This window comes from Ambystoma mexicanum, chromosome 12, assembly GCF_040938575.1.
Source record: "Ambystoma mexicanum isolate Mex_15411 chromosome 12, UKY_AmexF1_1, whole genome shotgun sequence".
NCBI classification, from domain to species: Eukaryota; Metazoa; Chordata; class Amphibia; order Caudata; family Ambystomatidae; genus Ambystoma; species Ambystoma mexicanum.
In genome coordinates, this window is record NC_090936.1 from 516,901,194 (window position 1) to 516,928,013 (window position 26,820).

General features: G+C 45.3%; 1 protein-coding gene across 2 annotated transcripts in view; it reads left to right on the forward strand.

Moving 5' to 3' along the window:
- The window catches only part of BRAF (B-Raf proto-oncogene, serine/threonine kinase), a 1,813,806-nt gene that overhangs the window by 587,819 nt on the left and 1,199,167 nt on the right, over positions 1–26,820 (forward strand). For both annotated transcript variants that reach the window (XM_069628802.1, XM_069628803.1), the window contains exon 5: positions 6,661–6,763. In XM_069628802.1, coding sequence (XP_069484903.1) covers positions 6,661–6,763 — 103 coding nt within the window. The remainder of the gene's footprint in view (positions 1–6,660; positions 6,764–26,820) is intronic.

Below are 26,820 nucleotides of genomic sequence, written 5' to 3' on the forward strand. Positions count from 1 at the left end.
TGTCTAAATTCTTCTCCCTCCTCCACTCAATGGATACTGCTTTGGAAGTCTGTCGTAGATGAGGAATACGTTGGAGGACACAATCCATTTGAAGAGCAAGTTACTTACCAGCTGGTAACGTTCTTTCGACTGGATATTCCTCCAACATATTCCTCATCGCCCTCCCAGCCTACCCCTCTCAAGAATTTCCCATGCCATTACAGCTTTCGTTCCCATAAAGCTAAGTGCATTCGATGCTGTATTATAGGCACTTGTGCCACAAGTTGTGAGGGGGGAAAAAACATTACCTGAGGCTAGGGGCGCCGTGCATGCTACTTAAAACATCCGATGACGTCACCCTCGACGGAGGCCTTTCGAGGGACAATGGCCCGACGCCATCGACGCAGGGCGCCCTGTGCCGAAAAAATTGCCGAAGCAGCACAGCTGTGGACATTACATGTCATAGATGAGGAATACGTTGGTGGAACATCCAGTCAAAAGAACGTTGCCAGTTGGTAAGTCACTTGTTCTTCTCTAGTTTGAGGCTTTCATAACCGCTGTGCGCTTCGCGCAGAGGCTCCAGCTGGTGGCCCTCGCCATAAACAGCAAAGGCAAGTTGGCCGGTTTTTTGCTCGGTCAACAGCATCCTCTTCAGCAACAGTTGGTCTCCCTGCCGATAAAACATCTAAATATTTTCCATCGGTCGCACGAGATTCCGGTGGGAGGATGAATTTTGTCTCACCTGGAGGCGTGGCAGACCATCACAGAAGATAGATGGGTTTTGCCCGTGGCCCAGGTGGGCTTCCATTTTGCCGCTCCCCCCTTCCCCATCTTTGCAACCTCCTCTCCAGCAGACTGGATCGTCCCTCCCTCAGAGCCGAGGTACAGAAACTTCTAGACCTCAGAGCAGTGAAACCTGTTGCCTTGTGGGAGCAAGGGGAGGGCTATTACTCCCGTCTGTTTACAGTGCCCAAACCCAACCAGGCTGGCCTGCGCACTATGTTCTACCTCTCCAAGTTCAATCTCTTTCTACCCCATCAGAAATTCAAGATGATTATGCCCTGCCAGATAAAGTCCTCTCTCTGGAAGGGCGATGGGCTCAGCGTGGTAGTCCTTCAGAATACCTACATGCATATTCTGATTTGGAGCCTGCATCGAATTTTTCTGCTGTTTTCTGTGGGAACAGAACACTTCCAGTATGTTGTGCTTGCGTTTGGTCTCAGCTCGGCACTGCTTGTCTTTACGAAGATGATGGCAGTCCTCACAGCATTCCTCAGACTGCATGGAGTTCATTTATATCCCTATTTGGACGATTGGCTCCTGCGCAGTCCTTGCCCACAGGCCGCTACAGCCAGTCTTCAGTCTCTCCTTGAGCTCCTGTTCCATTTTGGGCTGTCGGTGAACTGGTGGAATTTGTCTATTTTGCTCAAGACCTGATTTTCCTGGTTTTACATTGGGATACCTTGAGTACCAGAGTGTTCCTGACCGGGGACAGGATTGCCGACCTTTCAGCCACGTGCCAACTCTTGCTACAGTCCTCCCACGTCGGCCTTGTGGTTACAGAGACTCCTTGGCTTCACAGCCTCTTGTGTGTTAGCTCTACATCTGGCACACCTGAAAATGAGGCACACTCGGCTTGATCTTCAGAGCTGCTGGTCCGAGTCTACAGATCCAGATTCCAAGATGATTCCAGTACCATCCTGCATGGTGGCGGATCTGCAATGGTGGTCATCTGCCAGCAATCTTTCAGTGGGGACCTCCTTCTAGGAACCCCACCCACAAGCAACGGTTACTACAGATTCCTCCCTTCTAAGGTGGGGAGCGACACTGAGTCCCCTCAAGGTGTACAATTTGTGGACGCCTCTGGACAGGCAGTTCCATATCAATTACCTGGAGCTCCTGGCAGTTTTTCTGGCGCTGAAGGCTTTTCAACCCACTATTACCAACAGTGTGTTTTGAATTCGCACTGACAATTCCGTAGCGATGTTCTACATCAACAAACGGTGGGGCACCAAGTCTGCCCTCCTTCTGGACCTTGCTATCCAAATTTGGAATTGGGCTATCCAACACAATGTCTTTCTTCAAGCTGTGCACATTCCGGGTCACATCAATGTGGCTGCAGACTCCCTCAGCCACCAATCTACGGCGAGCTACGAGTGGGAGATGAACTCCAATGTTAACACCAAGATCTTCCAGCAATGTGGTTCTCCTGCGATGGACCTCTTTGCGACATCATCGAACCAGAAATGTCCTTTTTTATGCTTCCAGGGACCGGCTCGGAGTGTCTTCCATTGGGGACGCCCTCGAGATCCTGTGGGACAATGGGGTGCGCCCTGAGGCCTTTAAGCGAGCTAGCGCGTAACAATTAAAATAATTCAATTAAAGAAACATGAAAGCTTACACTTTCCCTCCTTTGCCACTGATTCATCGGTCACAGTGGAAACTCAGGAGTGCATCAAAGTGCACTCTCCTCTTCATAGCTCCTTGGTGGCCAGCCAGGTTCTGGTTTTCAGAACAGCAGCAACTGTCGGTGTGCTCTTCGATCAGGGTTCCGCAGATTCCTGACCTCCTTCACCAAAGAAATCAGCAGTTGTGGCACCCCTCCCCACAATTGTTCAGCTTTGCGGCCTGGTGCCTGAGTTCCGATCATTAGCACAGTTCAGCCTCTCCGAGGACAACATGCGTATAATTCAAGCGGCACAAAGGCCTTCTCCGAGAGCCCAATACAGGAGCAAGTGGCTACGTTTTTGTCATTGGTGTCTAGCCAAAGAGCTTGATCCCAGACGGGCTTCTATTAACTGTGTCTGGCATCCATGTCTTATCATGCAGGACCTATTTTTCCGCCATCGCGGCTTACCGGTCCACAGACAGTTGATCTTTTTCACTGGCGAACCCAGTCCTCAAGAGACATTTTGCCGGTCATCTACATCTTTTCCCGCTGGTTCGGGCCCACCATCCCATATGGGATCTGAATGTGGTCCTCACTGCTTTGTCATAAGTCTTTTGAACCCATGGCCACTACCGAGCTCAAGTACCTTTCTTGAAAGGTGGCCTTTTTGATTGCTGTAAAATCTGCAAGACGAGTAAGCAAGCTTCAAGCTCTGTCGAACATCCGTTCCTAACTTTTCACAAGGATAAGGTTGTGCTTTGCACTTTCCCTTCTTTACTTCACAAAGTGGTTTCTGAGTTCCATTTAAACCAGTCAATAATTTTTACCAGTCTTCTTCCCGAATCTGGCCTCCGATGCTGAGAGGGTTTTACGCAATCTAGATATCAGACAGGCTCTGAAGTGCTACCTCGGCAGAACAAGCGAACTTTGAAGTTCTCCACAACTCTTTGTTACATTTGGTGACCCAAAGGGGAAACAAGCCTCAAGCGTCTATCTCTCGGTGGATAGCTTCATGTATTTCCAAGGCCTACAAAATTCAGGGCATTCAGCCCCCAAAGGGCATTCATGCACATTTGGTTCATGGCAAAGCGGCTGCAGTTGCCTTCCAAAAATACGTCCCTTGGGAGTCCATAACCAAGGCTGCTACGTGGACTTCCCCATCGCTTTTTGCAGACATTGCTGTTTTGACCTGAGCTCTCGGGCTGATGCCCAGTTCAGCCAAGCAGTCCTTAAAAATGTGTTCCAATATGGGATTTTCATCCACGCGTAGTTCCTATGGTCCGTGCTTGGGAATCTCCCGAAAGTATGGAGGAAAGGGGACGGGACCTAGGAGTATGACAAAGTTACTCATTATAGAGACTACCTTACTCCTAGTCCATAGTCCCCTTCCCTCCATAAGCCCCGCCTGCCGTCCCCTCTAATAAGTATCCTTTATTGTTGCTAAATGGTCCTGGACCGGGCGATAGAAAAGGACTGAAGGGCGATGCGTGGAGCGGAGCTCAGGAAAGTGGGGCTGCAGTCACGTGCGGTGGCCCTGCGTAAAAATAAAAGGACAACAAAAATTAATTATTTGATGCTATTAAAAAGTGCTCCAGTCCTGAAGGACCGAATGTCTCACAATTATGGAAGAAAGGGGACTATGGACTAGGAGTAAGGCAGTCACTACAGTGAGTAACTTTGTCATACCTTTAACAAGGGAGGCCCATTCTGACAGGAGCTACTTTGCTTTAAAATGGGAATGGTGGACTAGACCCATGTTATAGTCTGATGCTTTTTTCTATCTGAGTCCTTGAGACTGGAAGTGGGAATTGTGAGAGGGATTACAACTTTGCAATGCTGGTTTATTCTTTCTCTATTTTATTTCCATATTTTTCTGTTCCTTTATTGACAAAATGTAATGAAATTTCAATGCACTTTGTGTAACAGTGTCGAAGAAGGAAGCTGACACAAAGGTGGCATGGTGGTGGCTATAGACTTTTATTTATGAAAAAGACCCCCACTGTTCTTATCATCTAAGAGGGGTTTACCTGCCTCAAATTAACATTACATTAAAGTATCCGTCAGAATGTCCATCAAAGTCCACTGTCCTGTGTCACAACCTATTTCTATCCCTTACACTACAAACAAACAATGATATAATCCACCAAAGTTCCTTCCCCAGCATAATTACTCCCCTCTCCTGGTATTCGGGTGGTATTGAAAAGAATGTTCTCTTGCAAAAATGTTACCGGGAGGAATGACTCCCTTGCCCTGGTTTGCTGGTTCCACACAATCTTTGCACAACTCCACGTTCTGCACCAGGAGAATGGCTCCCTTCCCACTGGTACTGGTCTATGCAGTTCACAATAAGACCAGGGGAATAGCTCCTTTCCTCTGGCTTGTGGGTTCCACACCATCTCTGCACAGATCCACGTTCTGGACCAGGAGAATGGCTGCTTTCTCCTGGTATTTGAAAAGTTATTTTAGGTGGCTTTCAACTTACTGTAGTTTTCGCCACTCTCTTGGTATCAGCAAAATCCCAAACCCTTCTCTGCTGGTCAATGGCTTTATCTCTGCCATTCCGCCAAGGGAGTTCTCCTCAGGGTCTCAAATCCCTTGTACTGGGGTCCCTGACATCTCTCTGGTGGTCAGTGGGCTTGGCTGCCACTGTGACGACAAAGTTCTCCTTAGATGCTTTCTTCACTGTTAGGGTCCCAGACCCTTTTCTGCTGGCCAGTGGGCTTATTGCTGCTACTACGAGGAGGAAGTTCTCAGATGCTTGATTGACTCTTCCAGTATCCAGTAGCTACTTTACTACTGGAACAAGGGAGCCTCCTCCCCGATTGACTACACAGTTCTGTCCACCAATAGCCCTATAGCTGCCACTGGGGTGAGGAAAATTACGTTGTGTCCCTCTCTCTGCCTTCCCTGTATCCCTACCGGGTCTCCCGTGCCTTCCTTTAACTTCTTGTGGGATGCAGTACGTCAATGGTCCTTCCTGAGATGGGGTTTCTTGTCGGTGGCTTCCACTGCTCTGCTTGACTGCTTCCGCGGTCCCAGTGCACCTTCGCAGTCATCTGCTCCTTACGGTCTTGGCTCTGCTCTGACGGTTCATGTTGTTGTGATCATGCCACTGCTTCTTCCCCCTCGTCCTCGCGGTTTGTTCTGCTTCTCTGAAACCCACAATGTACTCTCGCTGCCTTTCTTCCAGCCCTCACTCTGAATTCACAACTCCCGGACTCCAGTGGGCTTCCTGCTTCCCGGCGATCTGACTCGCTTTAGTCCCTCTTCTTTCCTTTTTAGCTCTGGGGCTCCGCCCCGGCCAATGGCTCTTTGGTATTCCCATTGCCTCCAGTGTGCCACCTCAGGCAGTATTTAATAGTTGGTTACTCTTAATGGTTTCTGTGTTCTTCCTCGTCTCAGTATGTACTGCTCTGGCATATTACTCTCGATGAAATGGCTCGGTATGGAATGGGGGGCTAAGGAATGTTGGCGAGTGATGTTGTTCAATGGGTTGCACTCTAGGTGATCGTCCTAGGGGGGGAGTCCCTTTACATGAGGTCCTCGCGCATTAAACCACCCATAGGGTGTCTATTGGATAGCAACCGCATCTCCCTAGCTTCATGGAAAACAGCTCCCCCTTTTGCGGGTGGGGGAGGCGACACCTTGTGAATCGTCACATTAGGCAAGTCACTTTAACTGTTAATATTATATTATACATCTGTTGAAACAGTAATACATATTTTTGTAACTGTGTTTCAACCAATATCCAACAGCTTCTTGGGCATTATCTGTATGACAGACATTTGCAATAAGCTTAACAGATCCTTCACAGATTACCCTCAAAGCCTTTCCTTTCTAATATTTGTTTTTATGCAAATATTCATATGCATATTTATCTTATAACATGCTTCCAGTTCGTTTTTGGGAAATATTGTGTGAAACTATCACATGGGCAAACTCCTCATATTTACTTTTTATATCTTCTGAGCCAATTTTAAGGTTTTCACTATGCAGTAAAAAATGTCAGCCATACATACCTCCTTGTTTGTGGGTTGTCTGCAAAGAATGCATCACAGATAAACTATGCTTATCAGCTGTCTTAGTTCTGGTGCATAGAGATTATGGGCAGGCAAATGTGTTTTCATTGCTCAGTGATCCATTTATTAGCATAGTTTCTTAACTACTAAAAATGTTTTGCCCCTGGTGCGATAGTTCCCTGCTAATCTTGTCCATCAAAGCTTTCAATTTTGCATCATCTTCCATGTGTTATGTGTTTAGTCTAATAACTACAACTTGTCTCCCTTTCACAGAGAGAAGAAGCCGATTGGTTGGGACACTGACATCTCTTGGCTGACGGGGGAAGAGTTGCATGTAGAAGTTTTAGAGAACGTGCCTCTGACAACGCATAATTTTGTATGTATGATTTCTGTTTTTTTTTTTAGGGGGTGGGGGCTAGGAGGAATCCATTGTTCATTTTACCAACCAATGCTTGTTGCCTAAAAATGGCAGGCAGCACGGAAATTGACAGCATCTAACCTTGTTTTTTAGCCCATTATAGAACCTAGAATATAAAAAGTAATACTATAGGGGTAGCTTGTCTATTGCGTTTTAGAGAAACCTATGATCCCAAGATCTTATGGTAGCCCATCTGTCATGCCTTGAAGATGTACTAAGGTAGCCGGTTTAATGCGCTTAGAAGACTTTGAGGGTAGCCTGTACATAGTGCCTAGAAGAGTTTACGGGGGGGTACCTCCTCTTTTCACACAGACGATCTGAACAAACAGCAAGATCAAAGTTAAGCTCCATCTGAGCCTAAGGTATGTATAACGCACCACTTTGATAGGCATCTGACATAGGCATAGCTATTGTAAGGAAGGCATGGTATCAAAGTAAGACAGACACAAGAGAAGACAGTTCAAGGGTGTTTAATGAACCTTATCACGGGTGTGATAAACGGCCTATTTAAACCTAAATCTAAAATGGGAGCAAGCTACGACCATCAAATAATAATAATGCAGTCCTAGTGGAGTCTTGTCAAAATAAAGGGGCCTATACTAAAAAAAACTATTGCCAATCCTTACCGCTAAATTACAAATAGTGTGGGGTAATGTTCATGAAAAAGAAAGAAGTATTCAAAGTCAGGATGTTTAGCCTGTTGGCCTCCTTTCCCCAGGTTTTCAGCATGGGATAAGGTGGTACACTCGAGCATAGCCCACTCCTGGGCTTCGTTGGCACGAGTACACCATTCTATTACAAACATCAGGGCCTTCTAAGCCCTAGTCTGTTATCAAGTCTCTTGCTTTAGAGGGCCTGATGAATCAAACAGACAAAAAGTTCCTTTCCAAATATTGGCATAGCCCCATTCACTCTTCACTCTGAATCCCCCTCAGCCGGGTTCAGATCCATTTTACACAATTAGTCTCCCGCAGTCTGACTCGGACCAATTACAGTTCGTATCACAATTCCTTGTCAGGTGACTCATGGTTCATCCCGGATCTCCCTCTAATCCGGGGTCGGACCAATTACAGTTTGCATTAGTGATTGAAGACCTTTGAATGTGCACAGGGTTTGGCTTGACTCATTGCAGAACCACTTCGATGTCGCCGCCTAAAATTTTGCACTCTCAGTTGGATACATAACAGAGACCTTCAGGTGAGCACCCACATGGTGCCGGACCACTCTGTGTACAGTATCTTGAGTTACCCCGCCAAAGTTCAATTACTTCTTCGGGTTCCAATTATACTTGCATCGCTCATCGCCAACGCTTCACACACCATTCCCTTTATACAGTGTTGCCGCTTGCAACCTTGGTTCTAACACAGGCTGGTCTGCTATCAGTCTCTCTGTCTCACTGTCTGTGCTGACTTTACGGGCGTTGCTTTGTTGTGGTAGCCAAGGACCGTATCCCAGCGGCAATGGCTCCTTCCCGCCTCGGCTATCGATGCGGGAGAGCCCCAGGCACATTTGACACACAATGCACCTTTATTCAGCTGTAATTCCTGGTCTTATGTTTCTTATTCTCGAGGACTAAGCGGTTTTCATTCCGAAAAGGCCATGGGCAACTTCCTCCTTGCAACTCTTTCTGGTCTTGCCGTTTTTCTCCTCATACTAAATTGCCATCTCAGAACTGCTGCTTCCTCCTGTGTTTGCCTTGGTCAGAGTGTGCTTTCGTGCTCCGCCTTTTATCCTTATGGGGAAGTGTGATGCAAGTCAAGTGTGTCTAATTATCAGTAATTCCCCGACCCTTGTATTAGGACATGTCAGGTATATGGCTTTGGTATTAGTCTGTTGTTGCTCGCTGTGAGCCGCCTGTGAAACAATGTTTGTGTCGGGGAAAGGGGGGTTGAATTCCTAGGTATCCTTCCTGGTAGGATGGAGAAAAGGTGTTAAGAAGGAAGGGGATACCGCGTCTCACCCTCCGGTGTCCCACTTCCACTCCCCGAGGACCACTCATCCAGGCGATCCTCCCGCACTGGTACACCCCCAGTAACTGAATCCAAAAGCGATCGCCATGTCCTGGCCACCCGGATGACAGAACACCAGAGACTAGCGGGTGAGACACCTACCGGTTCCTCACACTATCCATCCAAACACATTAGAATGCAGGTACTACTACGACAAATTCAGTCTAGCTGGACACATAAACAGGTCTCTTGCCCTAGCGCTCTGTCATACCCAAACACCTTTGCTGAGAATGTCCCCATACCTTGTACTTCGGTCTGCAAGGACAGTGCTACATCAAAGCGCATTGAGGCCATGCCAATGGGAAAAGGCGCTATATAAATGACTACAATACCATACAAATGTATCTTTGATTTTCTCTCAGGTGGTTGATTGGTTGATTTCCCTTTTTCAGATGTCTATATCATTTCAGTGAATTGGAAGGACAGATAAGCAGTACAGAAACCCAAAACAGTTCTTTACTCATAATTCCCATATAATGTCGAAACTAAAAGTAGGTGGATTTGTTTTGTTGTGGAAGCTGTTTGCAAAAGTAACTATCAACTTTACATGTATATGAGCACAAGGAACTGCTAAGTTACCATGGCTTTTCTGGCTTCGAAACCAGGTTTTTGTCGTTTGTGTTAGAGCATATATAACCTTAGCCAATGAACTAGCCATGCAACTCTATGCATTTGCATTAAGTGACTAATGGACATTACGTTACAAATTAATTAAAATGTTTTATCAATGCAAGTCATATATTTTCGGAAAGTATACAGGATTTTAGAGGTAGGTGACGTGTGTACTTCACATAAATTGTGAGTATCTTCAGTGCCGCCTAACTATGGATCAATTTTGGGGGAAAATAATCCCTTATATTTTTTAGGAGACACTTGGGGGAATCAAATGGCGTTTGGCTTGTTGGTTAGTGGATGTGTTCCTTATCAAATGATTTGCAAGGCCCAAAATATCCCATGTAAATTGTTTCAGTTGTTTTTATTATTTCTTTACATTTTTCACAGGGAAACCACCAAAATGTGCCTGCAACAATGCATGTCTTACCGACTGTGGCGTCCTGTCCCCTTTCTTTCATGCTTGCCACATGCCACCCCAAGAGGGACGGGAGTGTACTGCACAGTAGAATTTAGAAAATGAGCTGGGGGCTCTTGCACAGAAACACCACTGCACAGGCTCCTCCCCCTTGCACACTCCTCTGCTCCCAAATCCCACTTCTTTTTCTCTGCACAGAAGGGAAAGTAGTACTTGCCAGTGCTTTGTAGAAAAGTATCAATGCCCCATTGCTCACAGTTGCTTTTGTGTTTTTATGTTGATTTTGTGTTCTTCCAGCCTTTATGCCCTGTTCTTGGGGCCACACCCATTATCAATTCCGTGGGAGGACATTTTCAAGTGTTGGTCTGCGCCACATTTGCCTGCGATGCTTTGGGCCTGACCATGAATGGCCCCTCTGCATACTGTGATTCTTTCCCTACACATGTTGATGTCCAGTCTTCACCAGTGGAAATTGGTTTTCAAGTGGTCGGTTCCACACAACTTCAAAGACTTTGTTCAGAGTGCAGTATGTACTCCCCCTTCCCGCCCCTCCCCCATCACTCCATTTCCCTCCCCCCCATCACCCCATTTCCCTCCCCCACCCATTCTATTCCCTCAGGCAGCCCACACCTCATCCTAGCACTCACTTTAGGCTCTATCACATAAAAGCAACACGATACAGGAGATCATTCTAGGGTGCCCTTTAAACCTAAGACTTTAGACAATTTGGTGAGGTGGAAGGGCCATCCGATATACCGCCCTGGCGATCTTCGCCCAGTCTAGCGATGGAGGCATTCAGTTTGGCTCTTTCTCTGGCTGGTTTCTTCTCGGGGCTCTCGCTTGAGGGATAGCTTGAGGGATAGCTAAAAGCTTTGAAACCCTTGAAGTCCAGTTTCAGGAACTTCCTGAGGGTACTCGACCTAATCTCACAATGGGTCTACCATTGTGTTACGCTAAACTGATCTGGGAGATTTCAATTGTATGATGGCCTCAGTGTGCCTCTCTCAAGTGGATGACAATGGACTGCCCAGTGCACCTTCATCCTTGGGCATGGCCCAAGCCCGGTTAAGTTGGTGACGGTTGACACCTCACTGGAGATTGAAGTGAGGGGTGCTGCAGGAGAGGCCTCTCTTGAGGATATTTAGTACCCACTGTGCTCAAAGGAGAGGGACTTAAGCTCTTCCAATTTCTCTGAGGACTGATTACTCCACCATGCAGTGGACTCTTTAGCCACTCGTTTTGTCGTGAATTGTGCATCCCTACACAACCATATGTCTATACAATACCTGTTTCATGACACGTTCTGAGTGCCTCCAACACCAACCCTAACACATGTTCCTCCCTTCCAGGTACTTCCTTTATTCCCCAGAGAGGGATGAGTCAGTTTCCACCAAATTCAAATACATTTTCTTCACCCACAATGAGGGAGTTCATAAGAGAAGTAATTGGGAAGATAACCCTGGCCCCACCTGTGTCTCCACTGCCTCTCCCTCTGCCAGTCTGTGTCACATTCCATGGCATCCTAGATCCCTCATCAGTACCTATGGCATCTCCTGCATTGCCTTTGGCTTCTGTGGTCCCTACTTTCACACCTCCACTACTAGCTATGCCACCACCCCCCTTGCGGGATGCAGGTGCATCCCTAACTGAATTTACGGCCAGCCCGCTGCATTCTCAGGAACCCTCCGGGTGGAGATTGGTACATTGTATTAGATGATGAAGTGAAAATCCTGTCGGCTGGCAAAGCTTTTCATGAGCACATCACTGCAATCATGAAGTTCCTGGGCTTTCAAGTGATGCTCCAACAAAATCCGGAGATATTGGCTACAGTTTGGACTAGTATGGCTGTCCAAGTCGGCATGCTTTTCCAGCCAGACCTGCTTTCCTGGGCAAAGGAGGGTTGGGAAAACTGCATGCTAGTCCCTACAGATGACCACCTGGAGCCGAGTTTTCAATTGTTAAGCAATCAGGAGTTTTGCTTAGCCTCCTCCCCTCACTCAGTCCAATGTGGTGGCAGCTGCTCTGATTCAGACTAAATCCTCTTAATATATACCTTCCTCCTCACTGCTAAAGGAAGAGACGACTGGCAGAATGCACAAGAAGCTCTGAAGCTTCTTATATTTTCTTCCCTCAGCCTCCAGTAAAGGTACTGTGATTTCATTTAGTCGGGCTTTAGTAAGTCCCCGCCCCTATGAAAAGAGAAGGCTGTTAGGCTCATAGCAAAGTCCCTTATTGCTATTTCCAGGCCTTCTCAGACACCAACTATGTCTACCTCACAGAAAACATACTGGATCGGCTTTTCCATTCCTTAATGCGTTTTCAGCAAAGTTGTCAGGGACCTATCCTTCCTGTATGGAAAAAGAGAATTGATGAGTACAGTCTCTTCAAGAGTTATACAGTATGTAACACAGATAACTCCGTATGTAACACAGAGGAGTACGACATACCTTAGAGGACAAGAGAATAGGCTGCATACCTATACAACCCTGGCATCCCAAATACCAGACCTGTGTCCCTAGGCCAGATAACCTGTACAACAGCACGTTCCATGACAAAAACTCAAGCCCATGTAGGGAGCTGAACTGTGAGCACGAACAGGCTGGCTAAGAGAATAGAAACAATTTTCCAGGCGCTATTGCGACACATGAAAGCGAATAGTCTGTTCTAAAACAACCAGATCGGGGATGGAAGTGCTGACTAGAAGGTGCAGGTATATCCCCTTCAGGTTCAGAAGGAGTTGGTAGAGGGTAGGAAAAGGGAAATGCTATCCACGAGGAAGGGCAGGCAGTGCAGGTGACTAGACTCAGAACCCAATCAGTTCAAGGCTAGTGGACCAACATGGAAAAACAGATGAGCAGCAGGTATGGCTGAATTAGGAAGGCTGTGGGTAAGGTGCCAAGGCAAGCAATAAACACTGTGAGCAGGTTAAGATGAGTCATGTCACATATTATATGTAAGCCTGTTTTGAGCACTTTGCAAATCAAGGCAAGCTATTAAGCCTAAACGTGCTATGACATTTAACACTATTGAATTTAACATATTACAACAAAGAAAAACTAAACATTCTAAATGCATTTATTTGACACAAGCTTTGCCAATCAAAAGCACTGTTTTGAAAGTGTAATTTGTGCAATGCTCTGCCAGTAATTTAGAACTAGCAGAAAAGTCAACTGAGCTATATTATCTGCATGTTTCATTTTGTTTTTTAAATATGTTCACAGAATCTAACCAAAACGAAGTCCTGGTTTCACATTCAAAACATAATACTATTAAGACACCTTGTTAGATTGTTTTATTTGTTTGAATATGTGATCTTTTTTCATTTTAAAGTGGTATATTAGCAAACGCGTTCACTGTACAGAGGGCCACGTTCAACAAAGCAAATCAAATTGTTCTTAATTTAACAGTAAATATTTGTGGCTATAATTAATTCAGCAGAATTCTGATGACCTTTAGCTTATATATTATATCATCTTTAGTTAGTGCGCAGTATAAATATCCTTTGACATTATCACCACCGAGGTGGTACCCTCTGGCAGATCTCAAAGGAAAGAGGGTAGGATGCTTTACTAGGATTGAGTGGGAAAAGTGCAAAAGAGCTGTTTACTTTACTTTCACGTTTATACCGCACAACCAGATACCCGGAGGCTTAAGGGCGCACATGTAACGGATTGGACACAACAACAATACGAACGGGGAAAGATAGTTCTCAGAATGGGAAAAGAATTGGGTGAAGAGGCTTAACCGTGAGATTAGCAGAATAAGGGTTTTCAGTTTCTTCTTGAAAATCTCGGTTGATTTGGCCTCTCTTAAATCTAGTGGAAGCAAGTTCCATGCAATTGGGGCGGCTATACTAAAAACTCCCTTAAGGGCTTTACAGGTTTTACAGTGGTGGGTTTTCAATTGATAGGTATTATTTGATCTAAGACACCTCGAGTTCTGTTTCTCCACTAAGCACTCCCTAAGGTAGGCTGGCATCCGACCCACAGAACATTTATGGGTAATCGGGAGCATTCTTAATTGGTCTCTTGCCTTCACTGGCAGCCAATGCAGACTACGCCTTGCTTCTGACACGTGGTCTCTCCATTTGAGATCCTTAATCACCCTGACTGCGCCATTCTGAACGACTTGCAGACGGTAAATTTCATATTGAGGGATGCCGACAAGGAGACTACAACAATAGTCTATTTTCGAACCTATTATGGCTCTTGCTATCGTCTCAGCATTGTTTTGCGTGATAAATTTGCGGAGGTATGAAAGTAATTTTATATAATTGATGCAGATACCAAATTGCTCACTTGTGACTTCATGTTTAGATTCTGGTCCAATATTATGCCTAGTGTTTTCACTTTCTTCTGCACCTCTAGCTTACAATTGGCTATGGTGAAGCTGTCTGTTAAACATAGGACCTAACTTAGCCAACTTTTTTTCCTTGCCGACCAACATGAGTTTGGTTTTGTCATTGAGAGCAAGGCCATTTTGTACCATCCCGGTATGGATGTCATCGACCTTGTTGATATTACTTTAGTCTGTGCTGTGTGACACAGTTAATGGGATGATGCATTGCGTGTCATCAGCATAGTTTGTCAAAGTAATGCCATTCTTGTGTGTGATATGTTGTTGGCAGCTTCAGTTCGGTTAACACTGTTCGCTGAGCTTAGGTGTGCTTTTCGGTTGGTAGTCGACATGTGCTGTTGTGCGTGGCTATATGTGGTTTGTTTTATGTGTTGCAGTGTATTGAAGTGCGGGCTATCTGTTGTGCTTTAGAGGTATAGTTGTGTTTAGTCAGAGTTTAAGGTGTTTGCAGAGGGGGGAGATTTTTTTAGTAGAGTTGGTTAGTGGCATCACTATCTAGATGAGACGCATGATTATCTTCACAATTCTGTCTGGATGCAACGCAGGGCTAATCTTCAGAGTTCTATCTAGATGTGATGCATGCTAATCTCCACAATTCTGTTTAGATGTGAAGCACGGCTAATCTCCAGAATTCTGTCTAGATGTGACGCAAGGCTAATCTCCACAAATCTGTCTAGATGTGATGCATGATTATTTTCATATACTCCAACGGGCCGTCCTCTTTCCTCCATACTTGTGGGACATTCCATCCTTCCGGATGGACCAGAGCACTTTTGTTAAAAAGCATCAAAAATGTTATGGCTCCGGTTCCTCAGCCGTCTAGTCCTCCATCTATGCCAGAGCATCTGGGATTCGTGTCCTGTTCTTCCTGTGAACGTCACTTCGCTAGAGCGGATCCCCACTCTTTTTGCTTGGAGTGCCTAGGCTGGGAACATCGTTGGGATTCGTGCTTCTACTGCGATTCCCCCTCCGTCGGGCACTCCAGCGTCGTCTTCTTCGGTGGGAGAAGGTGTTTCATCACGTTCCTCCACCTCATTTCCATCTTTTCATCGACGAAAAGAAGAAATGCCCGGTAAGTTCTTTACTTTTTAGGGTACCCCGGCCAGGGGACTCCTTTCCGGGGTCTTCCAGGTCCAGGAGGGGCTTGTGTAGCTCTGTCACCAGGGGTTCTCCTGAGGTGCCCCAAAGGCCTAATATGCATACTAGAGATTTCTCAGAGGGTTCCTGAAGTGGACCTGCCAGTACCGGAAATCGTTCCCCAGTTCGTCTGTGGCGCTGGATACCAGGGTTTGCCCTGAGGTCTCCATTTCTGGAGCTTTCCACACCGTCACCGGGGTACGCCCTGAGGTCTCCGTTTCTGGAGCTTTCCATACTGAGTCTCGGCTTTAGGCCCCTCTTGAGGGAGCTTTACGTACCGGGTTAAACCCTGAGGCTCCTCTTATTGAGGCTAAGGTCAGCACCGACAGACCTGAGAGACCCTCTTTGAAGGTCTTATCAGTGAGGTTTATTCCTCAACCGTCCCACGCTCACGGTTGTGGCAGTACCGGTTCTGTCGAGGGGTCAGGGAGGGTGGTCACTGACCATTACTACTCCACTTCCAGCTTTGCTGAGGTTCCTCCGCGGGAGGCTAAGTTTGTGGCGGGTTCTAAGATGTCCAGTAAACATCCAAGACCACCCAGTACCGGCCCTGCCGAGGATCCTATTGTCAAGGCTAAAGTGTTGTTGAAGTCCCCTGACTCCCCTGAGGAGACAAATGCCTCATCTCTAAATGTGACGCAGTTCTCTTCAGGTGTTGACAAAATGGTGGTCCAACCTCCATGGTCTACGGTGGCCATTTGGGATCCATCCCTTACGCCGCTGTTCACGCCGTCTGGTGCTGGGAGCATTCCTTTTGGGGCCGAGCAGCTTTTTCCACGTCAAGTGGACAGCAAAAATCTGTTCCGCCTGTCAGTTGACTGGCGTGCCCAGACACCGCTGCTGTATACAGTCTTGTTACCTCCTGCTTCCGCTCCACTGGTTTACGTGGAACCGGCCGGTTGTGGGCCTTCATGCTAACCGTCGTCCTTGCGTTCATTGGATTATGCCCCTCACAAGTGGCCTCTGCCTGTACCTACGCCAAAGCCTTCAACTGAGGACCAGTTCTTTGGGAAATTTCAGATGCTCATGCACTCTGACCCTATGAAGGCATACTTCAAGTGTCTTTTCAGGGAAGTATACCCAGAACCTCCTGGCCTGCCTTCGGCCCCATCCGTTCTGTTGCAGGTTCCGGTGGTACCACCTGCGCCACCTCTTCCTTCTGGACCTCCGCCTCCCCAACCCCGGTTGTCTCCTATAGAGAAGACACCGGCGGACCGGGATAGCACTTTAAAACCTGAGGCGGTATGCGTGCTGGACCAGCCTTCTGCTCCTGCCTCGTTGGAGGAGCCTCATGCGGATCTGTACAGAGATGAACAGCCCCGCTCGGTGAGAGCATTTCATGACCGGGTCCTGGATATGATGGCTTTCCTTGACATTCCAGTACCTGAGGCCCCCGCTCCGCAGGACAGGGTGCTTTCGGGAGCCTTTACCCCTTCACCTCAAGAGCGTACTGTTCCTCCAGAAGGACGTCTTGGCTGAGGCCCGCAAGGTCTGGGAAAACCCCACACTGGGCTACACATCAACAAGAGAATTGACGCACGATACAAGCTTCACACCTCTGAGGAGATAGCCTTATCGGCTTGTCTGCTCCCATACTCAACGGTGGTGGCTGCGGCCACCTTACAGTCCAAGCCGGCCTCTGCATCTTCAATGGCAGCCGCTCAAATCCTATCCAGGGAGGATAAACTGTTTGGGCAAGAAGGTTTTTGCCAATTCGGCGCTCCAACTTCATCAAGCGAACACTGAGCTCATCCTGCCAGCAGCTAATCAGAGGCTGTGGAAAGAGTTGGCTGATTTTCAGGAGTGCATTCCTGTGGACAGGCTAGAGGACTTTAAAGCTGGGTTGTTGAACGCCAGAGTACTGGCGCAGGATCTACTGGATGCTGCGGCACACCATGTGGATACCTCAGCTCGAGGCCTTATGGTAGGGGTTGACACGTCACGCCAGGCGTGGCTTCACACAACAGTTTTCAAAGGAAGTGCAGGATAAAGTTCTGGACCTTCCTTTTGACGGTAAGGAGTTGTTTCATTCTTCTACCGATGAGGAACTCACAAAGACCAAAGCAAGTACCCAAACCGTCAAATCTCTATCAGTATTGGCGAAAGCACCTGAGAAAGCCCCTTATACTCAGAGGTCGGGGTCCCAGCCTCGGTCCATCTCTGGCTTCAGGGGGTTTCAAGATCGTTGTGTGCGCCGGTCTGATGCACCTGCTGGTGGTACTCGCCGAAGGCAGCAACGGAAGGGTGGACGTTTTCTCTCTCGGCCATCGGCCTCTTCTCCAGGGACAGGTAGTCTCCCTGCTGACAAATCAGCAAAATGATATTTTTTTGTCGGTCGCACGAGACTCCGGTGGGAGGACGAATCTCATCCCATCGGGAGGCGTGGCAGAACATCACCGAAGACTGGTGGGTTTTGTCCACCGCTTGGGTGGGTTTTCGCTTGCCCCTCCCCCTACCCTACTCTTTAACCCTCCCTTCCAACAGATCCGTAGACCCTCCATCAAAGCCGAGGTACAGAAACTTCTAGACCACAAGGCAGGTGAACCTGTTCCCCTTGGGGAGCAAGGGGAGGGCTTCTACTCTAGTCTGTTCAGTGCCCAAACCCAACCAGGCTGGCCTGTACACTATCCTCGATCTTTCCCAGTTCAATATTTCCCAAGAGAAGTTCAAGATGATCACGCCTTTCCAAATAAAGTCCTCTCTTTGGAAGGGTGACTGGCTCAGTGAAGTGGACCTTCAGGACGCTTGTATACGCACATCCTGATATGGAGGCTGCATCAAAAATATTTGCGGTTCCCTGTACTCCCGTTTGGTCCAAACTCGGCGCTGCGTGTCTTTACGAAGATGATGTCGGTCATCGCAGCTTTTCTTTGGCTACAGGGTGTTCATGTATATTCATAATTTGGACGAATGGCTCCTACGCCGCCCTTGTCCACTTTCGGCTTGGAGCAATCTCCAGTCTCTCCTCCAGCTCCTGTTCCATCTTGGGTTGTCGGTGAACTGGCGCAAATCTTCCATGACGGTCTCCCAAGACCTGATCTTCCTGGGTTTCCGTTGGAACACGGTCGTCTCCAGGGTGTACTTAACGGCGGAAAGGATTGTGGATCTATTCGCCATGTGTCAGCTCTTCATCTAGTCAGCGCACATGACAGCTTGGTTGTTTGGCTTTGTGGCTTTGTGCGTACTTGCTCTTCCTCTTGCACTTCTGAAAATGAGGCGTACTCAGCTGGCTTTTCAGAGAGCTTGGTGTCAGGCTTTGGACTTGGATTCCAAGATGATCCCAGTCCCATCCTGCATGACAGCAGATCTGCTATGGTGGTCTTCAACCAACAATCTTTCTGTGGGGGCCTCCTTTCAGGAGCCCTCCCCACAAGTGATGATCACCACAGACTCCTCCATTCTGTGTTGGGGCGTGACGCTGGATCATCTTCAGGTTTGCGATCTACGGATGCTGCAGGACAGGCAGTTTCATATAAATTATTTGGAACACCTGGCTGTATTTCTGGTGCTGAAGCTTTTCAACTGTCCATCACGAACAGGGTGGTCCACATCCACATGGACAACTCGGTGGCAATGTTTTATATCAACAAGCAGGGTGGCACCAAATCACCACCTGTTGTGGACCTCGCCATTCAGATTTGGGATTGGGTCATCCAGTACGGCATTTGGCTACTGGCGGTACACATTCCAGGTCAATTCAATGTGACTGCAGACTCACTCAGCCGACAAACAACGGACAGCTACGAGTGGGAACTGAACACAGAGGTCCTCTGCACCATTTCTCGCCAATGGGGCACTTCAGAAGTGGACCTCTTTGTGACCTTTACAAACAGGAAACTTCTTCTTTATGCACCCAGGAATGGTCTCGGGCACTCCTCCCCAGGGGGCACTCTCAAAATTGTGGCACAACATGAAGGCCTAAGCTTTCCCGCCACTACCTCTGATTCATCGGTCACTCTGCAAGCTCAGGAATACATCGAATTGCACTCTCCTCTTCATAGCTCCTTGGTGGCCAGCCATATTCTGGTTCTAGGAACTTCAGCATCTGTCGATTCTTCCTCCGATCAGATTGCTGTTGATTCCCAACCTGCTTCACCAGTGCGGTCAGCAGATGTGGCACCCCTCCCCACAATCATTCAGCTTGGCGGCCTGGTGCCTGAATTCAAATCCGTAGCGCAGTTTAACTTGTCCAAGGACAATATGCGCATTATCCAAGCAGCCAGGAAGCCTTCTAGGAGGTCTCAGTATAGGAGCAAGAGGCTGCATTTTTGTCACTGGTGTTTAGCTAAGCAGCTGGACCCCAGACACTCTACGATTGACACTGTCTTTTCGTTCATATCTCATCTGGCAGCTTCGGGCATCCATGTCTTGTCTTGCAGGACTTACTTGTTGGCTATTGCTGCCTACCTGTCCACTGACACCTGTTCCTTTTCATTGACGAACCCAGTCATTAAAAGGCATTTTGCAGGTCTATTAGATCTTTTTCCACCGGTATGCAATCATTATCCAAAATGGGATTTAAATGTGGTTCTCGCCGCCTTATGCCATAAACCATTTGAACCCATGGCTACTGCTGATCTCAAATACCTCTTTATTGCAGTGACATCAGCAAGGCAAGTAAGCGAGCTTCAAGCTTTGTCTGTGGAACATCCGTTCCTCACCTTTCATAAGGATAAGGTTGCGCTCCACACTCATCCTTCTTTCCTGCCTAAAGTAGTTACTGATTTTCATTTGAATCAATCTATCTCATTACCTGTCTTTTTTCCGAATCCGGCCGCAGATGCCGAGAGAGTCTTAGACAATTTAAATGTCAGGCGAGCCCTGAAGTTCTATCTTGACAGAACGAGTGAACTCAGGGGCTCCTCACAACTCTTTGTTACATTCGGAGACCCGAAAGGGAAACCTGCTTCAAAGGCTACTATCTCCCGATGATTTAGCTCCTGTATTTCAGAAGCGTCTACCATTCAGGGCCTTCAACCTGCGAAGGGCATTCATGCCCATCTTGTACATGGCAAAGCAGCTGCTGTTGCCTTCCAAAAATATGTTCCCTGGGAAACCATTGCCAAGTCTGCTATGTGGGCTTCCCCATCAGCCTTTTGTAAACATTACTGCTTGGACCTGAGCTCCAGGCCCCTGCCCAATTTGGTCAGGCTGTTCTATAAACCTTTTTCAGTAAGGAGTTTCCATCCACCCGTATTACCTGTGAGGAGTGCTTGGTAATCTCCCACAAGTATGGAGGAAAGGGGACGGGACGTATGAGTATAACAGTTACTCGCCGTAGTGACTACCTTACTCCTAGTCCATAGTCCCCTTTCCTCCATACTCCCGCCCTCCGTCCCCGCTAAAAAGTATCCTCTATTATTGCTTAAAGGGTCACAGGACTGAAGGGCGATGCACAGGGTAGAGCTCAGGAGGGCAGGGTTACGGCTGCGTGCGGTACCCCGCGTAAAAATAGTGCTCAGGTCCCGTCGTGAAGGACGGAATGTCCCACAAGTATGGAGTAAAGGGGACTATGGACTAGGAGTACGGTAGTCACTACGGTGAGTAACTTTGTTAGTTCTATATAGATGTGATGCATGCTAATCTCTACAGTTCTATCTAGATGTGACGCATGCTAGTCTTCACAGATTCTATCTTGATGTGACGCAAGGCTAATCTTCAGGATTCTGTTTGGATGTGAAGCACTGCTAATCGCCAGAATTCTGTCTAGATGTGATGCAGAATAATCTTCAGATTCTATCTAGATTTGATGCATGATTACCTTCACAATTCTGTCTAGATGTGACGCAAGGCTAATCTTCACAGTTGTTTCTAGATGTGACACATGGCGAATCTCCACAATTTTATCTAGATGTGACACATGCTAAATTTCACAATTTTATCAAGATGTGACGCAAGGCTGATCGCCACAATTCTATCTAGATGTGATGCATGATTATCTTAAAAATGTTATCTAGATATGACGCATGTTAATCGTCACTATTTTATCTAGATGTGATGCATTACCTTCATAATTCTTTCTAGATGTGACGCAAGGCTAATCTCCACAATTCTGTCTATATGTGATGCATGCTAATCTTGACAGTTCTGTCTAGATGTGAATAAAAGCCAATCTCCACAATTCTGTCTAGATGTGACGCAAGGCTAATCTTCACAGTTTTATCTAGATTTGAGGCATGATTACCTTCACAATTTTATCTAGATGTGATGCAAGGCTAATCTCCACAATTGTATGTAGATGTGACGCATGCTAAATTTCACAATGTGATCTAGATGGGATGCATGCTAATCTTTACAAATTCTATCTAGATGTGACGGATGACAAATCTCCACAATTTTTTCACAATTTTATCTAGATGTGACGCACGGCAAAGCTCCACAGTTTTCTTCTAGATGTAACGCATGTTAATCTCCACAATTTTATCTAGATATGACACATGCTCTTCTTCACAAAATCTATCTAGAATGTGATGCATGATTATCTTCATAATTCTATCTAGATGTGACGCAAGGCTAATCTTCACAATTTTATCTAGATTCGACACACGATTACCTTCACAATTCTGTCTAGATGTAGCGCAAGACTAATCTACACATTTTTATCTAGACCTGACGCATGCTGAATTTCACAATTCTATCTAGATGGGATGCATGCTAATCTTCACAAATTCTATCTAGATATGATGCATGATTATCTTCCCAAATTTTATCTAGATGGGACGTATGCTAATCTCGACAATTCTATCTAGATGTGATGCATGATTATCTTCATAATTATGTCTAGATGTGATGCAAGGCTAATCTTCCCAAATTTTATCTAGATGTGACGTATGCTAATCTCCACAATTCTATCTAGATGTGATGCATGATTATCTTCATAATTCTGTCTCGATGTGATGCAAGGCTAATCTCCACAAATTCTATCTAGAATTGTTATTTTTATCTCGTGGAGTAGGTGTCCATGATGAACAGCAAATAAAGTTAGTTGACTTTCTCCATTTTGCAGTATGGATGTTAAGCATCTTACAAATGTTAAAAGAAATGCAAACCTCCACCTTGGGTTGGGTCATCTAGAAATCCATTAATTCAATAACCGCAGCACTGTTGGAGACCCGTTAAGAATGGACAGTTTCCCATGTGTTCACAGAATCAAACAAAAACTACGTCCTGGTTTCACATTCTCCCCACCCTCATTTAGCACTTTTTTATAGTTTTATTTAAAGGTTTGTGATCATATAGTAGTACATAAATGAACATACTGGAAAATTCTGTGACGAGGCGTTCCATTTCAATTAGTAATTGTACTTTGTCCTACCTTAGACATTCGAAGGTTGTGAGCTTCTTTAGTAGACTGATAAACTCATGGCTGTGGTGAGGTGTATTTAGTTAATGCAACAATTATTTGTGCTTTTAAAAAGGCAATGCCAACCAGCACACAGGAGTATGAAGAAAAGTATTCCCAAAGGATTCTCGTGTGAAAGCGGTCTTTCTTACAATCTTGCTAACATAGCAGTTTAAACATGTAGTAGCTGTTTATAGTTTTATTTTCTGTCTTCACTTTCTTGTTTCCCCTTATTGCAGAGCACCATCCGACATGGTTAAGATATATTTTGTCTCACTTTAACCAAAATTGTGATTGATTGGAACATTTTGAATTCATCTTAACCACTGGGCAACCTTTCACACAACTCTTTTTAGCCTACCTGTGTCTTTGCCGAAGGGACCTGCTATATGTAAATTGGCTTTATAGCTGCCACCAATGGAAGCAGATCAGCCCAAACTGCTTGGTCACTTCTCCTCTGCATTTAAACGCAAATACTCCAGATATGTTTTGGCATTGTTGGGCCTGATTCGTGATGTGAAGCCTGATTTCTGAAGGCGCAGTGAGCAAGGGACCCATGTCTGGGCATGCACTGTTTCACTTAGGGAGACAAAATATAGGCAAAAAAACGTGACGGATCTGTGCTTTTATAACCCGCCCATTCACATTACATGACAATTAAATTTTCTTTTTAATCAACACTATGCTGCAGACAGCCAATTGGCTATGAATATTATGTCAGTTGCCATGGGAAGAATCACTAGATTGGACTCTGTCATTACTGTGATTGATATTTGCGCTGCTAATATTTTTAAATCAATGGGAAGTCTATGAGAAACCGGCTTGCTGGCCACTTTTCAGTTTTTCATGGTGGTTGGTCTGCTGTGGGTTTTTGATAGTTTTTAGCCCTTTCCATTTAATGGGTTTATAGTGGCTGATAGAACATCACTTCTCTACTGACTAATAAATTCTGGCCGGCACTACCATGAGTATAATTTCAAGTTTTGCTCTGCCATGTGTGTTATACTTTATTAGTTGCAGGTTTTAGAATTCTAGAAGTGAATAGAAGAGTAGCCTTCTACGGCTATATTCAACTATGCTATTCATCATTTTGGGAACTGCCTATTGTTCGACTAAACCACTTTTTTTATACTTCCATATTATCTCCACAAGAGAATAAATATACATCAATGCTAAACAAGAGTGAGCGCATTCTTGGTGTGCTTGTATGGGAGTACAACAAGGAACTATTTTGCAAGTGTAAATGCTTGGTGGTGTAGTGATAAAACTATGTATCAAGCTTATTGAAAACTTGATGATTATTTTAATAATTTACACACGGATAATACAAATTGGTTCTTAATGGTAGAGCCGCTGCAATATTGCTATTGATAAGTAAACCTGTTGGGTGCTTAGCTAAAGTGGTTTCTCTTGCACTAATCGCAGATTTCCTTCTTTCTAATGCCTTGGTTTGGTTCAGCATTATTCTCTGTTGCAAAACCTGCCATGGCCCTAGTTGGACATTTTGACTGGCTTTGTGGTGGTTAGACTCTGGCAAACAGGGTATGATGAAAATCATGTCACCCAGACTATGGCCCGCCACATAGAAGTCAGGCAGGCTAGTCTGGCATTCAGGCTACCAACTGAGTACAGAAAAAAAGAACTTCTGAAAGGCTGTGGCAACAGTGCACACTTCCCACAAGATTTCCTTGAAGCACAGTTTTTTTAAATGTATTTTTATTAGCATTTAGTTTATTACAAACTTTTAGCAACAGGTTAAAATAATACTTGATTGTTTCTCTCACAAAAGGGTCCAGATTTGTTTTTGTCTGCCAGTTTTCCTTCTGATATAAATCTTAAACTTCTCTCTCATTTTAGTCCAAGCTTGTTAAATCTTTCTTTGGATTTTCAGTCAATTTTTCCTTTGTTGCTTTCAGGAAATGTACTGTAGCATAGTTGGTTCTTAAGTGGTCGGCTTGATATATCCTTTCCCACCACTCTTCCGCATCTAGACCCACAATGTGTTCAAGCGCAGGGAGAAAATGAATGGATCTTAAATCTTTTAATTTTGGACAGAACACCAAATGCTTTAAGGATTCTTCTTTCTGGCTGCACAACCTGCATTGATCAACTACTTCTTTGTTGTATCTTCTTAAGATGGTATTGTTCTGCAAGCTATTCAATCTTAATCTCAGCAATAGCGATTGTCCAGCATTATTAGGAAATTTAGTTAGATATCTCTTTATTACATTCGGTAGGCTTATTGTTTTTTGGGAAAGTGTGTGAGTTTTCAAAGCAGATCTCTTTTCCTCTGTCATTCTGCAGTCATCAGCCCACATTGTTAGCTTTACTAAAATCGGGTTGTTGCATGGGGCTTCTTTAGATGTACCGAGGTAGGAGAGGTAGTTAACACACTCTGCTTTCCATTCATTGAATCACCCGAGTTCTCTTTTCCTCAATATTTCAAATTGTGGACGACATAACATCAGTGATCACTTTTCTAAACAGGGAACGTTTGTTCCACATTATCTTAGAGTGGAGGGAATTTAAGCCTAACTCATGGTGAATTAATCGGATTGTTTTTCGCTTTTATAGAGGTTTATGATGGCACCTAGGTGTTTCTGTTCCCGCACCGGATATAGTTTTTCTTTTTCCAGCATCCAGGAAATGTTTAGTTTGATTTGTTTATCTCTGTATATCATGATCTTAGACTTGGAGGTGTTGATCATTAGATGATTTTTGTCAACAGATTTTTGTAGGATATTTAGTTTCCTTTTGAAGGCCGATCTTGGTCTGTTCTAATAGATCCAAGTCGTCTGCGTAAAGTAACCAACCTATAGTTTCTCAGTTGATTTTCGGAGGAAATATATTACCGACAGACAGGACATCTTTTATGTCTTCGATATAAAAGTTGAACAAGGGGACTTTGAGAGGGCAGCCCTGTTTTAGTCCTTTGGATGTTTGGATCTTTTTTTGTTAAATTACCAACTTTATCAAGCTTCACTTGCATACTTGTCTCGGAATATAATTCTCGCATGACATCAAGCAGTTCAATTGGGCACCCTTTGATCTTTAGTTTCTCCCACAAAGTGTCTCGGTCAGTGCTGTCGAAAGCCTGACTCAGATCAATACTGGCGGTGTAGATCTTCTCTTTTGTGTGATCACAGTGTTTTAAAAGGCTTAATAACATCAGATTTAGGTTGCAGCCAACTTCTTTGACAAAGCCTGTTTGTCTTTTATCTATGGCATTAGCCGATTTTAGCCACGTCTTCAATCTGGCCAATATGACCATCGACAAATTGTTCCCCACTGCGTCTACCAGAGCGATTGGTCAGTAATTCGCTGGAGCATGTCTATCACCTTGTTTGAAAATCGGGATTATTATTGCCAGCTTCCATGATCTTGGTATTTTGCGCGTTATGAATATCCTGTTTAACACATTTTTACAGAAAACTGCCCAATGTTCTGGGGCTTCTTTCATTAGTGCATTGGAGATCCCGTCTGGACCTGGAGCACAGGATTTACTACTGTTCTTTATGAGGGAGAGAATTTCTTCGGCTTTGCAAGTGATCCTCCATGGCTTCATCACATGATGTCTGTTGCTTAAGTTGTCTGGATAATCATTCACCTTATTAAACAGTGTGCTGAAGTGTGACACCCATTTTTCTTCTGAAACTGGATGGAGTGGACTTGATGTTGGAACTCCTTTCTCTTTCATTATTTGCCAAAAAATCCTTCCATTGGAATCAGCTAGAGCGGCAAGCATTCTTTCAGCATCATTCAAATCTATGTTGGCTCTGTGCATTTTAGTCCAATTTCTGTATTTTTGTTTTAGTTTTCTTATCTCTTTTTGTTCTTCGGAGTTTGATTTCTTTATTTCTCTGAGGTCTTTTCGAAGTAATTCTTTTTGAATTACTATATCTTTATTGAAAGTGTGTAAATGTATACATTTTGGTTTCACCTGTCCCTTTTTTACTTCCTTGAATGCTATTAACATTTGGGTGTAATCCACTGAGTTAACTCTTTTTTAGCAGGTCCTTTAGTTCATTCATTATTTTTGGAACATCAGTGGGTTTTATTCGTAATCGGTTATGACCGTTTTCTACCTCAATGTTATGAGTCCACTTTTTTTGTGAGGGTAGGTGAGAGGTTTTGAGAGACA